Raw genomic sequence first — 16,824 nt, forward strand, 5'->3', positions numbered from 1 at the left:
ACTGTACAGACGGTTTTTTTTTTTTTTTTTTTTTTTTTGCTTTTTTAATTTTGGATTTTTGACTTTCTTTTTTTAAACAGAGACTGCCTGTTCTGGGTGAGTACACTATTTACTGTACTGTACAGGGTTTTTTGCAGATTGGTGGGGGGTGGGGCCAGGTGGGGGGTTATGTTTCTGTGCTCTGATGGGTCTTGCACTGTAGATTTTAGTTTTAAAATTGTGTGTGGTTAAAATGTGGCTCTAAAATCTGTTTTAAAATCAGAAAATACAGTATTCTGTGAGGGGCTGTGATGGTTGTAGATGCAGGCAGCCAGGCAGACAGGCTTTAAAATGAGTTTAGACTCAAGCCTCTACCACCAACCCCATACTCTCTTTTTGTGATGAGGAGTTCTGTGCTGGAATACAGTAATGGTTGCTGATTGCTGGTGCAAGCAGGCTTCAAAATGGAGTTTAGATTCAAGTCTCTACCCTCCCATGCTTTCTTTTTGTGATGAGGAGTTCTATGGTGGAATACAGTAATGGTTGCTGGTTGCTGATGCAGGCAGGCTGTAAAATGCAGTTTATACTCCAAAGTCTTTTTTTTCTTAAAATCAGAAAATATTCTGTGAGGGGCTGTGCTGGCTGGTTTGCTCTAAAATGCAGTTTAGACTCAAATATGTTTTGTTTAAAATGTGTTTTAGACTCCGAACTCTCTCTCTCCCCCCCATTGTCTTCTCTCTCCGTCTTCTCTATTTTTGTGCTTAAAAGCACAAACCTTTGTCCGAGGAGTCTGTGTGCCCCAGTGATGACCTTCTTTCTTTCTTTGTTTCTTTGTTTCTTTGTTTGTTTGTTTGTTTGTTTGTTTGTTTGTTTGTTTCTTTCTTTCTTTCTTTCTTCCTTCCTTCCTTCCTTCCTTCCTTCCTTCCTTCCTTCCTTCCTTCCTTCCTTCCTTCCTTCCTTCCTTCCTTCCTTCCTTCCTTCCTATCTATCTTTCTTTCTTTCTTCCTTCCTTCCTCCCTCCCTCCCTCCCTCCCTCCCATTGTTCCCTCCTTTCCTGCCCTTTTTTTTTACGTAAAAGGTGCTTGGCTTGGCTTGGTTTTGTTTAAAAGTTTTGCTTGCTTGTGGGTTTGGGGTTTTTTGCTACCATTATTTGGGGATAGCCCCTCTTCTTTCTCTGACCATCCTACAAGCAGTCCATATTACAACAGACAACAACTATCTCGCGGACCACCTCAGTCGTCTACCATCGGGAACACACGAATGGTCCCCGAATGATACCATATTCCATCAATTGTGCTGTTGGTGGGGCTCTACATCAATCGATCTTTTTGCAACAAGACTCAATCGCACAATATTCTGCTCCAGAGCCGGGTCGGACAACCACTCGATCGGGGACGCATTCATGGTGGACTGGTCCAAGGATTTCCTTTATCTGTTTCCACCGATACCGCTCATCCAATGTACAGTGGTGCCCCACTTAATGGCAATAATCCGTTCCAAGAAAATCGCCATTAAGCGAAAACATCGTAACGCGAAAATAAAAAGCCCATTGAAATGCATTGAAAACCTTTCAATGTGTTCCAGTGGGCTTAAAACTCACTGTCCAGCGAAGATCCTCCATATGGCGGCCATTTTCACTGCATGTATAGTGAGGAATCCGTCCCTAAACACAGCGGAAAGCCATTTTATTTACCCGGTGGCCATTTTGAAACCGCCGATCAGCTGTTGAAAAATCATCGTTTTGCAAAGAATCGGTTCCCAAAGCAGGGAACCAATCATTGCAAAGCGAAATTCCCCATTTTGACCATCGTTTTCCGATCGCAATTGCGCTCACAAAAAGATCGTCATAAAGCAGATTCATCGTAATGTGAGGCAATCGTAAAGCGAGGCACCACTGTACAATCATTCGGATTCGACAGTTCATGTCTCTTGCAATTCTCAAAGCCCCGAGTTGGCCCTGACAGCCCTGGTTCACTCAACTAGCATCAATGTCCACAGACCGGGTCCATCTTCCTCTAATCCCAGATCTTCTGACTCTCAATCAAAGCATGATCCACCATCCAAACCTGACCTCTCAATCTTACAGCATGGAAAATATCCCAGAGGTGATGGAAGTCTTACAATGGGCACGTAAATCTTCGACTCTCTCCTTATATAAAAATAAATGAAAATCATTCATCAAGTACACCAACGATAAGAACCTACCTGCCGTACCTGTTTCACTTAGTGACATACTTTGGATGTCAGTAGGGCCCTATCCTTTTACTTAGACAGGACTAAGTCCTACAGGAGGTCCAATAGACTCTTCATTTGCTTCCATGCCCCCCACAAGGGAGCCCCTGCATCGTCTCAATCCATCTCTAGGTGGATAACTTACACCATCTCTCTAGCCTATAAGCTTTCAGGAAAGTCACCTCCTGAACACCTTAAGGCTCATTCAACAAGAGCGCTATTCACTTCGGTTGCCTTCCAACATGGAACCGAGATTCCAGACATCTGCTGGCCCGCTACATGGTCCACACTGTCGACCTTTGTCAAGCACTACCGGCTAGATGTCAGGGCAAGACAAGATGCTTCATTCGGCAGAGCTGTGTTGGCATGCTTCCTCCTGTGACATCCCACCTGCCAGTAAGTGAAGCTTGCTAGTCACCCATATGTGTGCATTCACAGAGGCCACGAAGAAGAAAGAGAGGTTAGCTACCTGTAACCATAGTTCTTCGAGTGGTCCTCAAAGTGAATTCACACTACCCACCCATCCTCCCCTCTCTCTGTCACGGTTTACTTACATTTCTACTCTTATAACACCTGACAGAAAAAAATCTAGGAACTGATGGGAATGGAGGGTGGGAGGAGCATATGCCTTGTGGGGCAAATCACACCACTAAATTGTTACTTTCAGCTCTAGAATCTTCCGAGAATGTCAGCGCAGGTGCAGACAACACCCATATGTGTGAATTCACAGAGGACCACTCAAAGAACTATGGTTACAGGTAGGTAACCCCTCTTTTTGGAATCTGTGAAGCAAGATGGGACTTGCTAGTTCTGGCATACAAGCATGAGAAGGGTTGTTGAGATAATAGCAATCTTGCATATACTAACACTGGGTATCAGTGGGAGGGGAGCTGTACGGCCCAATGTGATTGTCCTTTGCTACTAACTTGATTAGTAAAGTTCTCTTCTGACTGGCAAGAGAGGGCAAGCCCCATCCTTTTTTTTTTTTTTTTTGCTTCCAATTTTTTGATAGCCCCCTTTCTTCCTCTGACCATCTTCTAAGCAGCAAGCATGCAAAAGACTCCATTCCCTCTTTTTTCCTTCTGACTGTAATTATATATGGTAAGTGTAACTTTCTTCTACTTCAAATGCTTCTAAAGTGACTTTTACCATACAAAGTGTTAGCTTGTGTGCAAATCAGAGAGGGCATTGTTTGATAAGACTGTACTGATATCTCCAAGTTTCTGTGTTTTTTTCTGCTTATATTCTGCTAATTAAAAGGAATAACCAAATTCCTGGAAATTCCCTTTTTTAATTAATTTTCCCCCAAATACTGAATGTATAGGGAGAAGGACTGCTACAATTACATAAGTCAGAAAAAGAAATTGAAATAACTACTTCAGAAATGAGACCATCCTGACAAAGATGGTGCGTATCTGTGATGTGCCATCAAGCAGCTTCTTAGTGACAGAAACCCTATGAATTCATGACTTTCAATATATACTATAACTGACAGCCCTGCTCAGATTTTGCAGACTGAGGAACATGGCTTCCTTTATCAAATCAAGCTGTCTCATTTCAGTCTTCCTGTTTTCCTTCTTTTAGTTTTTCCTAACTCACACTCTTTTTTAAAAGTGATCTTTAGCTTTTCCTGATCTACACAGTTGAAGGCTTTACTGTAAAGAACAAACTGATTTCCTTCTGAAATTCTTTTATACTCCAGTAGAAACATATATTTGCAATATTGTATCTAGTACCTCTTCCCTTTCTAAATCCAGCTTGAATGTACTGCATTTCTTGTTTCATATATATCATAATAGTGTTTGTTGTACATTTGTGTATATATTTGTTTCGAGTGTTCACAATATGAGAGAGAGGGGAAAATATTAAAATTTCTATCTCTGTAGCAGAGTAAGTGCTGTGTAGACATATGGGTAGTCAATCTCACTGTAGACTCACAATAAATGCAGAAAAGCAGTTAAAAATCAAATAACCAAACTTCTATTGGGAAATGTACATTCAAGATAGAAAAGCATAAACCCTAATCCAAATTAGACAGGCATGTGCTCCAGGAGAACACATGGCACAGGAGAGACTGCTTACAGAATCATGAATGGAAATGAAAGTAAGAAAGGCTGATAGGTGGAACCTAAGAATATCAGTCTAAGAATAGGTATATGAGGAATTAGAGGTCAGAGTCAAAAGGATAGAAGAGAGGTGATAAGACCCTATGCTTGGAGGATACCAGGTGAAAAGTAATATTTTAAGTATCAATTTTTTGTATGGGAAATTAAAATGATTGCCTTGTGGCTGCTGCAATCTATAATACTGTATATACTTTCTTTGGGTTTAAATTTATATTGAGCATTTAATGTCTCTGGGCCATTGTTCTGTTTTTCATGTTTACTGGCATAGGTTAAACATTTTGATAGATTCAGTTTCTATCTTAAATAGCTCTGTTGGTATGCCATCTATCTGGCACTTTATTTCTTCAAATTACTTTGAGAGTAGATTATAACTTTCCAGAAGTGCAGGTTCTTCCAAATATTCTTTTTTGGACTTCTTTCAAAGAAATCCATTAAAAAGAGAGTTGAGTTTTCACTGTCTAGGGCAGTGGTTCCCAGCTGTGGGTCCCCAGATGTTCTTGGACTAAAACTCCCAAAAACCATCACCACCAGTAGTGCTGGCCGGGACTTCTGGGAGTTGTAGTCCAAGAATATCTGGGGTTCAAAGGTTGGAAAGCACTGGTCTGAGGAGAGACAACAGAAAAGTACAGTTGAGATATGACTATATAGAGGGAGACATCATAAAGTTAGAGGAGAGAGTTAAAGGAAGCTAGTGGTCTGTGGTATGATTTATAAAGAAATACTGTAGCTTACTGTTGTTTAACCCTTATTACTTATATCCAGTAACCTACCTTTCCCTCCATACCTATTACCTCTGGTCTCTAAATAAAAATCCTATTTGACTGTTTGAACCAACCACTTTTCATGAGTTAATGTGTATGGAACTATGAGCAGGGAATCCAGTCTCCTAAAAAAGAAACATACATCCATGTCACATGAACCCATATTTTACCCCTAGAACTTTAGGAATTAAAAATGTGTGAAAAGATGCCTGAGAGATGCCTTTGACAGGCTGAGGTGAGTCTGGCCAGCTAGTGGAAAAATTAATGGAAAGGTCAGTGCCTCCTTAGGCAGGAATGTCACAATACATACATGACTCAGTGAGGATACAGGTAATAGACAAAGTGACAATGGTTTCTTAACAGAGGAGTGGTTACATCAAGGTATTAATTACTTCAATTAGCAGGTCTTGGACAGAGTAATAGTTGGGAGTTGGCTGTCATAGGAATGATAAGCAATGTTTCTGGGACAGAGACCAGAGTCTGCCAAGAGAGAAACTGTTTCATATTCAGAAAGCTGGCTGATTAATAGATGTAGTATGCCAAGAAGCCTTGAGGCCGAGATGGGCTGAAGAAAGCCATTTCTGCATGCATGCTGTCTCTCTCATTTTCCTCTGTAATTCCTTTTTTCTTTATTAACCTTTCTACAGTTTTAACTAATGGCAGCATTTGAGTGTCACAGCACAAGTTTCTCTCAGGCTGTAATTACACTGCCAAGCTAAATTGGAGCAATGCCGCTTTGTTGTGGCTTGATTCGCAGCCTATTTTACACTTCTGTTCAGATGATGTGATCACAGACACTACAGATCATGTTTCTACCAGTGTCCACGCTGTCCCTTCAATCTGATGTGGTCTGATCCATGCCACAGCCCACAACCCTCCTTTCTTTGATCTTGCCCTCTGCTGATCCTCATCTCTCCCTTTATGGTTCATTGCAACTCCAGTGCGCAGTTTAAACTGTGGCACAGAGTTAGGGAAAAGGCAGTTTTCCAAAGTTCTCCATAACATACAAACACATACACACAAATCACAGAAACAAAGTAGCGTGCTGTAGTTCATCTCAGTTGCTTCTGTTTCATATTGATTTTTTATCTTTTTTTAATCCATGCAGAAATGATTTAGTACTGAAAGAATATATCAATGCAGTGATAAACATGCTCTAGACTCTAGAGCTAAACTCTTTGTTTTTTTAAAGGAACACATTAGGGTAACTTGGGAGAAAAATCACATGGGTGGATATTTCCTCTATCCAAAACATTATGCCTAGTTTTGCATCACCAGAATGCCACCCACAGTCAGGCCTCCCCTCATTTGGTTGGTGAGCAAAACATCTGATAACATGGGAGAAAACTATTCAAATAGTTTAACCTGGAAAAAAGGAGAAGCCCCTGTTGGCAGCCAAAAACTCTACCTTTGAATAAAAAAATAATCAAGATTATCTGAATAGCTTTTACCTGATGTGAGCATTTTTTAAAAGCTGAATTCATGTTTTACTTCCTCAGCAAATCCCATACTATTTACCTGGGTAGAAAGCGCTTCACTCTGGGACCATTCAGATTAGTTTCTCTGCTTGGTGATTTGTCTTCAGAAGCACAGGATTCCTTTGAATCAATTATCTCTCTGCAACATTAACATGCTTTCAGTTCTAATCATGGCTTATCTCTAATGTCTGACTCTGATGTCTTTATGCACAAATAACAGAATCAGGACTCTTCCTCTATTTTTCAAAAAGAGAGAGAAGGTACATGTATCACACGTATCTAACACTTCAAGTAAGAAACCTAAAATCTGGTTCGAAGGTTTACCTCAGTTACAAAAACATCAATATTGGTTTGTATCTTTTATCACCTATGCTCAAGCTGTTCTATGCCTATTCACCACATTCTGCCTCTTTGTCATTCTTGAATCAGTTGACATGCCTTCTGAGCATGACTTTCAGATGAATGCATTTCTGGCATCTGTGATAGGGTTCCTTGTCAGAGTCTGACAGTTCCTTAGATTTGGCAGGAAACGACAAGAGAGATTCTTTAACAACAAACTCTTTATTAATAGAACTCTTAGGTTTCTCAACAATAACCTCTGTCGGGTCAACAAGACCAACACCAACAGGAAAGTCCATAATAACGGTAAAGTCTCTTCATAACTTTCGTTCCTTAATGGGAAGCATGTCCGAATCGCTCTTGGTCGGTTGGCTTTCTCACAGCTGCTCCTCACTGCACGTATCATCTTGCAGCAGAGATGACGAGACCAGTCTCTCTCGGGTGGCTTCTCGTTTGGTTGGAGAGGTCCTGGCCGGATTACCTTTCTCCAGGGACCCTGCCCTCGAGGTATGGTCCATTCTTCGGGTCCTAATCCTTCTATTGACAATTTCACATCCCTCTCTTTTCTATCTCCTTCTTTATTCTCTCAACTTCCATCTCTTATTTCTCCCTTCTGAGGTATCTTCCTTTAGTCCTCCTGCTTCCTCCTCCCATTCATCTTCCAAAACTACCACCTTTCTTGTTTCCCCAGACTTCTCCCCCTCCTCTGTCCTCAAGAAAACATGTTTCCTTTCTCACTGTCTTTCCTAACTCCTCCCCCTTTCTCTCGCCTTCAGTTTCTTCACCTTTTCCGTAGCGTTTGTTACCTCTCTATCTCCATCCTCTCTATCCTTTTCCTCATCTATAGATGTGTGAGGGGACAGCTCTCGTGTTTTATCCTCCAGTTCACAGTATCAAGTTTCAGTATGGACTTAATTGGATACTGAAAAAGTTGTTCATTAACATTTATAGTCTCTGACTGACTATTGAACATCAAGGGATGTTTTTTGTCAATAAAATTATCTGAGTTTGAGAAGCACCATTCTTCATGTGTCTCAGACTCAACATTGCTCCTGTGCATATTTGAGTCCTTTAGCTAAAGAGGGACAGTTCCCTTGTTATAAGGCTGGTGTAAGCCAATAATGTCAGTGATACTGATCACACAGGTATTGGTGAACCAATTTCTTTAAATTAGTCGTTGTTTAGTCGTGTCCGACTCATCGTGACCCCATGGACCAGAGCACGCCAGGCCCTCCTATCTTCCACTGCCTCCCGGAGTTGTCAAATTCATGTTGGTTGCTTCAATGACACTGTCCAACCATCTCGTCCTCTGTCGTAGCCTGGAAAAACCTGGACTTGCAGACAGTTAAGTCTTTGCTAAAGCCATGGTGGCAGACCACGGGAACTAGGAGAAGCCTCATTTTGTGAGTAATGTAGAGATGTATTTAAGTTGAAACGTTATGTTTCTTTATTAGTGCTCTGTTGGGTACTCAGAAGATGCTTGCCCATGTTTTCCCATATAATGCCCAATAAATGAATTCTATGGTTATATTCTGTCTTACTATGATTCTTAGCATGCATTCCATTACTTTCTTTTATGAGTAATAAAGCTTAATTTCTTCATAGATAAATCAATCCTGCTCCTAAGATCCTGCCAGTTCTATGTGCAAATCATATTCTGCCATTTAAGAAGGGGGAGGTAGCCCTTGGATTTTAATTGATTAAATCCACAGATATTCCATGCAAGAAGTCCTCTATCTTTCTGTAGTGTGGTAAAGGGTCACTATAGAAAGTCATAGCAGTATTACCAGGTGAGTAAGGCTACCTGTTTTCATACAAAGACCGTGGAAAACTTTGCGCACCCCCCCCCCCCGCAGCCAGTATTCTGTGCTCACCAAGCATCCTCAGTCCCCGCTTGCTTGTGTTGGTGGTTTTCATTGCTTCTTTAGGGTTTCACTTCCTCTAGATTGCTTTCTTTCTGCAAACTTTGGGGCTTTTTCGTCTCCTTGTTTGTGTGAATGACGCTGTTTTGGCTACATATGGATTGGTGCTGAGAGGACTGAGTTCACTGTTACTGTATATAGAAATGAGGCTTCAGAGGTTTTGTCTCAGTCTCACTTATTCCCAGTAATTGCCACCCTTCCCCTAACGGACCTCTTTTTAAACCAACAGGTGGGGAGACTTCTGCTGTAGAGCATTTCTTCTTCCTTCTGAAGTTGAGAGACACAATGAACAAAGACTGAAATATCAAAAATTTATATCCCATTTCTCAACTTGGGGAATATGGCTTGCCTGCAGAGCATGAAAAATCACCAGGTTTGGTGAGGTTGTGAAATGTCCTGAAGAATTCTGCTTGATGCTTTGTGGCATCATCAGTGATCTTAATATTAAAGGACTTTTTCGTCAATCTTAAGGTGTTGGCATATTTCCTGGTCAGGGTCTTAACTGTAGCTAGATTTTGACCTGATTGGTCCTTTCTCCACCTGCTCTCTACCCATCTCCTACCTTCATAGCCTGAAACTCCTCGGTAAACCAGGGAGCAGGACAAGCTCTGAAATGGAGAGGGCAATTGGGAGCGATCATGTTAATCACCCTGGTTGTCTCAGCATATCATCTATCGACCTGGGCTTTGACAGGGTCACCAGCTAGATTTGCCAGATATACTCCCAAGGCCTCCCATCAGGGTTAAGGTGCATCATTTCTACTGGTCTGTTCTCTTCATGGAGAGGGGTTGCCACCTGTTCCTGGTACTATTTTGGCAGAAAGAAAATAGCTTCTCCACCCCCTGTTTTCAATTACATAGTCTATTTGATTTCTATATTTACCATCCAATATTTATTTATTTTATTTTATTTTATTTTATTTATATCCCGCCTATCTGGTTGGTTAAGACCACTCCAGGTGGCTAACAACATAAAATAGCACAAAAGGTAAATATAAAAACAATTTTTACATAGAAGAAACATTAGACAAGATGGGAGGAAACAATAGGAGAGGGAGAGAAGACGGCATCAGGAATTGTCTGGAGGGAAGGCCTGCTTCAATATTGTCCTGTACCCCCTCCATGGATTGCTGCCTCATCGTGGCGAAGGGGCTTGAGTAATTCAGAGAAGCTATGGGCTATGCTGGGCAGGGACAACCAAGATGGGCAGGTCATAGTGGAGAGTTCTGACTAAACGCAATCCACCTGGAGGAGGAACTGGCAAGCCACTACAGTATCTTTGCCAAGAAAACTCCATGAACAGAAACAAAAGGCTAAAAGATATGACTCCAGGAAGATGAGCTGCTCAGGTCAGAAGGCATTCAGCATGCTACTGAGGAAGAGCGGAGGACAAGTACAAATAGATCCAGAGCTAATGAAGTGGTTGCGCCAAAGCCGAAAGGACGCTCAGCTCTGGATGCGCCTGGAAGTGAAAGAAAAGTCCGATACTGCAAGGAAAAATATTGCATAGGAACCTGGAATGTAACATCTATGAACCTTGGTAAGCTGGATGTGGTCAAACAGGAGATGGCAAGAATAAACATTGTCATCCTGGGCGTCAGTGAACTAAAATGGATGGGAATGGGCGAATTCAATTCAGACGATTACCATATCTACTATTGTGGGCAAGAATCTCGTAGAAGAAATGGAGTAGCCCGCATAGTCAACAAAAGAGCGGGAAAATTGTGCTGGGATACAATTTTGAGATCGTATCCCAGTAAAATTTTTTGAGATTGTACTGGGATACAATCTCAAAATGATAGAATGATTTCAATACGAATCCAATGCAGACCTTTCAACATCATAGTAATCCAAGTTTATGCATCAACCACTGATGCTGAAGAGGCTGAAATTGACCAATTCTATGAAGATCTACAACACCTTCTAGAACTGACACCAAAGAAAGATGTTCTTCTCATTATAGGAGACTGGAATGCTAAAGTAGGGATTCAAGAGATAAAAGGAACAACAGGAAAGTTTGGCCTTGGAGTTCAAAATGAAGCAGGGCAAAAGCTAATAAGAGTTTTGTCAAGAGAACAAGCTGGTCATCACAAACACTCTTTTCCAACAACACAAGAGGCGACTCTATACATGGACATCACTAAATGGGCAATACTGAAATCAGATTGATTATATTCTCTGCAGCCAAAAATGGAGAAACTCTATACAGTCAGCAAAAGCAAGACATGGAGCTGATTGTGGCTCTGATCATCAGCTTCTTATAGCAAAATTCAAACTTAAAATGAAGAAAGTAGGGGAAAACCACTGGGCTAGTCAGGTACATTCTAAACCAATTCCCTTTTGAATACACAGTGGAAGTGAAGAACAGATTTAAGGAACTAGATTTGGTGGACAGAGTGCCTGAAAAACTATGGATGGAGGTTCGTAACATTGTACAGGAGGCAGCAACAAAAACCATCCCAAAGAAAAGAAAAAGCAAGAAAGCAAAGTGGCTGTCCAAAGAGGCCTTACAGAGAAGGGAAACAAAATGCAAGGGAGATAGGGAAAGTTACAGAAAATTGAATGCTGACTTCCAAAGAATTGCAAGGAGAGACAAGAGGGCCTTCTTATATAAACAGTGCAAAGATATAGAGGAAAATAATAGAAAGGAAAAAGCCAGAGATCTGTTCAGAAAATTGGAGATATTAAAGGAACATTTTGTGCAAAGATGGAAATGATAAAGGACAAAAATGGTAGGGATCTTACAGAAGCAGAAGACATCAAGAAGAGGTGGCAAGAATATGCAGAGGAATCATATCAGAAACAATTGTCCTGTTTGTTGTGAGGTTCTTGCCCCCTCCTGTTGCTCTAAAGCAGAGGTCCCCAGCCCCTGGTCCCCAGCCCAGTGCTGGTCTGTGGCCTGAGCTGGACCAGGCGGCAGAAACAGACCTCCTCCCCCGCACACACTCACCTGATATAGCTGATTTGTGCATGCATGCACACTCCAATGCACCTGTGAGTGCCACACAACATGCACCCTTTGCACATGCATACAAGCATGAGCATGCCCACAAAAGTGCCACACCACCATCTGTGTGTGTGTGCTCTTTTGCGCACGTGCACAAGCGCAGGGGTGCCCCATCTTCTACAGCTGGTCCACGGGGTGAAAAAGGTTGGGGTGCTTGTCCATTCCTTCTACTTAAAAAACTGGTAGTAAATTGGAATTTAAAATTGTGACGTCTGACGGGGGGGGGGAGTGAAACCAACCTGGAGGATGTATATCAGGAATCTTTTACCAACTCTCCTCAGACTGAAGAAGCTACAGTATTAGAATGAGTAACAAAACCTTTCGACCTAACAAGAAAGAAGTCCAGTTGCCATGACTCAAGTTCCAGAGAGCCACACACCTGGGTGACTGAGAATATTTACAGGTAAATTGTAACGTGTGCGCGGAGGCTGCGGTTCTCGTCAACAGACTGCATTCTGGCACCAGCTCCTCTGAAGTCCGCAGTCACATTGCGAGGCTCTGCAGAAAGTGGTGGGGTTGAAGCGCGTCGCGGCAGAGCCTGGGGCCGGGGGGGGTTTCAACCCCACTGCGCTTCCTCCTGGGAGAAGGGCAGCTGAGCCCGCCCTGCCTGGCCGCCCGGGAGGCCTCACGGCTGCCCCGGAGGGAGGGGCACTTTGCAACACTTAGAAAGCCCTGGCGAGGTCCACCTACGTCGGAAGTAACGGGGGGGGGGAAACGATCCTTATGGCGAATTACAAGTAACGGTGCAGCAGCAGCACCGAACAAGATCTCCCGACCGCCAGCTCTGCCTTCTTTCCGCTTCCATTTCCTCTCCCCAGCCGGTCCCGCTCGCGGCTGCGGACAGTCGCTTACTATGACGTCACTCCCTCTCGGCCTTGCGAGAAGGTCGCGAGCGCTCGCGTCCCCCCCCTCCCCGGAACAAGGGCGGGGCCACCTGTGCCTGCCAATCGCTGCGCCTCCGGGACAGCTCCGCCCCCAGTAGCACGTGGCACGCGAGGAGGCGGGTCTTTTTTTCCCCCAGGCGTTTGGGGGGGGTAGGCGGGGCTTGCATGGCACGCTCCGCCCAGGCTCCTCCCGCCCCGTCGGGTAGAGGGACGCCTCGGCCGGACCCCGAGCAGTGGACGTGCCCCTCGCTGCGCGCCGCTTCCTTTTCCTCTCCCCGCGGCGGCTCCGGTCTCGCTGCTCGACATGGCAAGGGGTCTCCCGCCCAGGGCCCGGTCGGGGCCGCAGGGGCCTCCCGCCCGCGCTTCCCTCGGCCCCTCCGTCCTGCTCCAGCTGCTGGTGCTGGTGCTGCTGCTGCTGCCCGGGGCGTTGAGCGTCGGCCTCTACTCGCCCGAGGACCCGCTGGTGCTGCTGGCGGCGGACACGGTGGAGCGGAGCGTCTTCAATTCCAGCAGCGCCTGGGTGGTCGAGTTTTACGCCTCCTGGTGCGGCCACTGCATCCGGTTTGCCCCCACCTGGAAGGAGCTGGCCGGCGACATCCAGGGTAAGCGCCAGGTTGGGAAGGCGAGCCGGCTGGGGAGTCGAGCCTGGGCTTCAAGGGCCGGCCGGGTGTGTTGCCCAGCTTAGGGAACGGGGAGGAAGGAGGCGAGCGGAGGGCAGAAACTCCGCGCGATCGCCGAGGCGCTCCGTTGTTTGATCGCGGCTTCGTGTGGTCCCCGACTCTCGGATTTGTCTGGGAGTAAACAAGGGAGAGACATTGGATATTCGTATTCCTACCTCTGAAGATATGAATACAAATATCCTGTGTCTAGATGCGATCCCCCAAATTAATTCCTGATTAAAGAGACTGGGTACCCCCTCGCCCTACACACACCCTATACATATTCGCGAATCAGTAGAGGTCTGCAGCGTCTGCTGGGAGAGTTGAGTACATTTTCCCTGTCTCGCTCTCCCTCATGGACCGGGGATGCCAGCTCTTTGCTGTCAGTTTGGATCACAAAGAAATCTGCTTGCCTCTTTTCTTAAGAAAATCTGTGCCTTTGGCCTTGGCCTCAGGACCCCAGTGTTATTTTTGCCTCTTGCTGCTCAATCCTGTACTATATGTTTTCTGGGTAGAAAGTCCCCTTGTGTTCAGTGGGGATTCCTTCCAGACTATTTGCATAAGAATTGCAGCCCTTAGTCTTTCTTCCTGTTCTGTTTTTTCCCTCCCTTCTCTCCATCCACCCTCTCAGGGATGAAACCAGAAATATGTTTGGACTGGACTCTTCTAAAAAGTACAGACCTTCTGTTTTTCAGTGTACACTGAGCAGAAAAGTACATTGGTCCTCAGTCAAGGAAACCTTGGCCTTTGTTTTTTAGGGGGAAGGAGATCAATCCTATCTAAGCAAAAGTCCACACCACTTTCTAATGCTAAAAAGTAACACAATGTCAACTCATTTCATCCATTGTAATCCCATTCACGCCCCCAGCCTTACTGGAGTATATGTATGACCAAGGATACTGGAAATGTTTGCCTACAACCCTTTTCTTCCCCCCCACTCTCAAAATATACATGTTGTAGTCATAAACCCATAGCTTCTTACTTCACTGACCCTCAGTGTACGAATGTCTTTTCTCTATCATCTGCTGTCTTGTCAGATGTTATGTGAAATTCACTTGCCTGTATATGACCGTGTGTGTGTATACTTATATACACATATCCCTTTCCACTTTTTAAAATTGTGCTTCTTTACTCATTGACAAGTCCACATCCAGATATCAAGGCTAAATGTTATTTTACTAAATGGAGACATGATGATATTCATTTACTGATGTGGATTCACTTAACTTTTCCCTTCATTGGAGCAAAGAAATAAACGAGTTAATCACACCAGTTTTCCATTACATCCAAACTTGGAAACTATGGTTAGTGGCTTCCAAAGAAGCCGGAACTGCTTTCGCTGTTCCTGGCTACAAGTACAACTGGGTTGTAGTTGTAACTGCAGTAACTGATTTAAAGAAGATACTACTGGGCAGTTGTTAATACAGTGCAGCGCAAGAGCTATATATTTAGAAGTGAAAGAAGAGTGTAAAAGCATGTGAACATGAGGCCGAAATAATTATTTTTACATGTAAAACTGTACTTTACAAGGCTGTGTGAGCAAAAGACAGATCCCTGACCAGCAGGGCCGGACTGGCCATCTGGCAATTCTGGCAAATGCCAGAAGGGCCGATGGTCAGAAGGGCCGGTTCTTGCCTCAGCGCAGGGCCAGGCTGAGCCCCCCTCCCCAAAAGAGAGCGAGCGAGCGAGAGAGCGAAAGGGAGCCTTCCCTCCCCGCCCCCTTGCCTTGCCTTGCCTTGCCTCCTCCTCTTCCTCCTCCTTCCTCCTCCTCCCGCCCCTCCAGCTGGGGCGTCCCCCCCAAGCTCCCCACCCGGCCCAAGAGCGCACCCGCGCCCGAGGGGGGGCAACGCCGAGGCCCGGCTCCTAGCGCAGCGGCGAAGGCGGGCTCCGGGCGGCAGAGGCGGCGGCCATGGGGACGCGGCCGCTCCGTCTCCCACGCCCGCGGAGCTGGCGGCGGCTGCGCGCTTTGTTCGAGGCTAGCGCGGGCAGCCAAGACGCCGCAGCTTCCCGGTCCTGCCTGCCCACCAGCTGCTCTCGGGCCGCGGCTGGTGCTGGTGGCCAGCCGGAGGGTCTGGCCGGCGCATCCCCCACCCCGCTCGCTCGCTTCCTCGCCCTGGCGCGCCGGGGCCGGGGAGGGCCGGAGGGCGGAGCAGGAGCAGCGGCAGGAGGAGGAGGAGGCAGCCTCGCCTCGGATCCTCCCCCACCGCCCGCCCGCCCCGGCCCGGCCTGGCCCGCTGCCCGGGCACCCAGGTGGCCGAGAGCGCACGGTGCCCGGGCGCGTCGCCTTCGCCGGGCGCCCTTGGCCTCTCCAAAGGGAAGCACACCGCTCGGGGAGCGGGCGCCTCGGCCGGCCTTCCCTGGGCAGGCGGGCGAGGAGGGAAAGCCGGGGGGGCCCGGAGAGGGGAGGAGGAGGAGGAAGGGGGCGAGGACGGGGAAAAGAGCGGAGGGGGGGACTGGAAGAGGTGAGGAGGTCCGATCGGAAACTGGAAGCCGAGAAAGCCTCTCCTCCCGGGCAGGGGTGGCCACGCTGCCTCCCAGGAAAGCCCCTCTGATGAGGCTGGGCTGAAGTTTCATCGGCAAGCCCAGCCTCGACCGGAGGGATCCTGACCTGGTCCCGGGAAGATCAACTTTCCTGGCCAGTTTTTTTTTTTAAGTGAAAATTTCCTTATCAGAGCTGGGCTACGCTGTCTTTGTTTCACCGTCCCCTGAGAATGTCACAACCCCGCTTTAGATACGAGTTGCCTTCTTATCCTGCTCCTTAGGATGCGCTGCGGCAGAAAAGATACACTCCTCTTGCACAGAGAGGTTCTGTTTATTCGTTTCGTTCATATCCTCGGCTCCCTCCCAAGTTTTATCCTCCTCCCTACAGCCCTGTGAGGTAGGCCAGGCTGATGGCGAGAGCACCTCACTCAAAATCCCCCCGGTGCATTTCAGGGGTCCATAGGGCCAATCCTGGCCCAAAGCCAGGTGGGCCTGTGTCCCCACAGCCGGTGGGCCTGTGCGCTCTAAATGCCAGGGCCGATTTTTGGTCCCAGTCCGGCCCTGCTGACCAGGGTTCTCTACAGGCAAGGTAATTGAAGGAAGGAGAAGCCAGGGTGATTGCATAGCCCTTTTCCAACACAACACATGTTTGATAATGATCTTTCCAATATCGTAAAGTGGATTAATAAGCAAGCCACTTCAGGATATCAGCAAATTGAACAATTCTGCTCCTTGGCAGAGGGCCAGGGGAAGTGAATTTTTTTAAACACTCTGGTAGGCTATCACAAAGTGGCTTGCTTTTTAAGCCACTTCATGGTATAAAAAATTTAAACTGGAAGGAGCCTTGAAAGTCCGGAAGGCACACTTTTGGCCCATTCCCAGTGACCATACATGCTGGAAATGGGCCAGACCAGAGCAGTCCTACCTGCACAAAAAAGAAACGCCGGATGGGCTTAA

The 16,824-nt window shown here is 46.0% G+C and overlaps 1 protein-coding gene and 1 long non-coding RNA gene across 2 annotated transcripts in view; one reads left to right on the plus strand and one right to left on the minus strand.

The window, feature by feature from the left end:
* Window positions 1-7,118: 7,118 nt before the first annotated feature.
* LOC140706747 (uncharacterized) lies at window positions 7,119-12,744 on the minus strand. Its single transcript, XR_012086593.2, has 2 exons — window positions 9,517-12,744; window positions 7,119-9,048 (listed from the first exon to the last, which is right to left on the minus strand). It is a non-coding gene; the product is annotated as an uncharacterized LOC140706747 (long non-coding RNA).
* Window positions 12,745-12,947: 203 nt separating this feature from the next.
* The window catches only part of QSOX1 (quiescin sulfhydryl oxidase 1), a 103,932-nt gene continuing 100,055 nt past the window's right edge, over window positions 12,948-16,824 (plus strand). The window contains exon 1 of the mRNA XM_020789745.3: window positions 12,948-13,329. Within this exon, the coding sequence (XP_020645404.3) occupies window positions 13,032-13,329 (298 nt within the window). The 5' untranslated portion in view covers window positions 12,948-13,031. The remainder of the gene's footprint in view (window positions 13,330-16,824) is intronic.

Source organism: Pogona vitticeps, chromosome 4, assembly GCF_051106095.1.
Source record: "Pogona vitticeps strain Pit_001003342236 chromosome 4, PviZW2.1, whole genome shotgun sequence".
Classification (NCBI taxonomy): domain Eukaryota; kingdom Metazoa; phylum Chordata; class Lepidosauria; order Squamata; family Agamidae; genus Pogona; species Pogona vitticeps.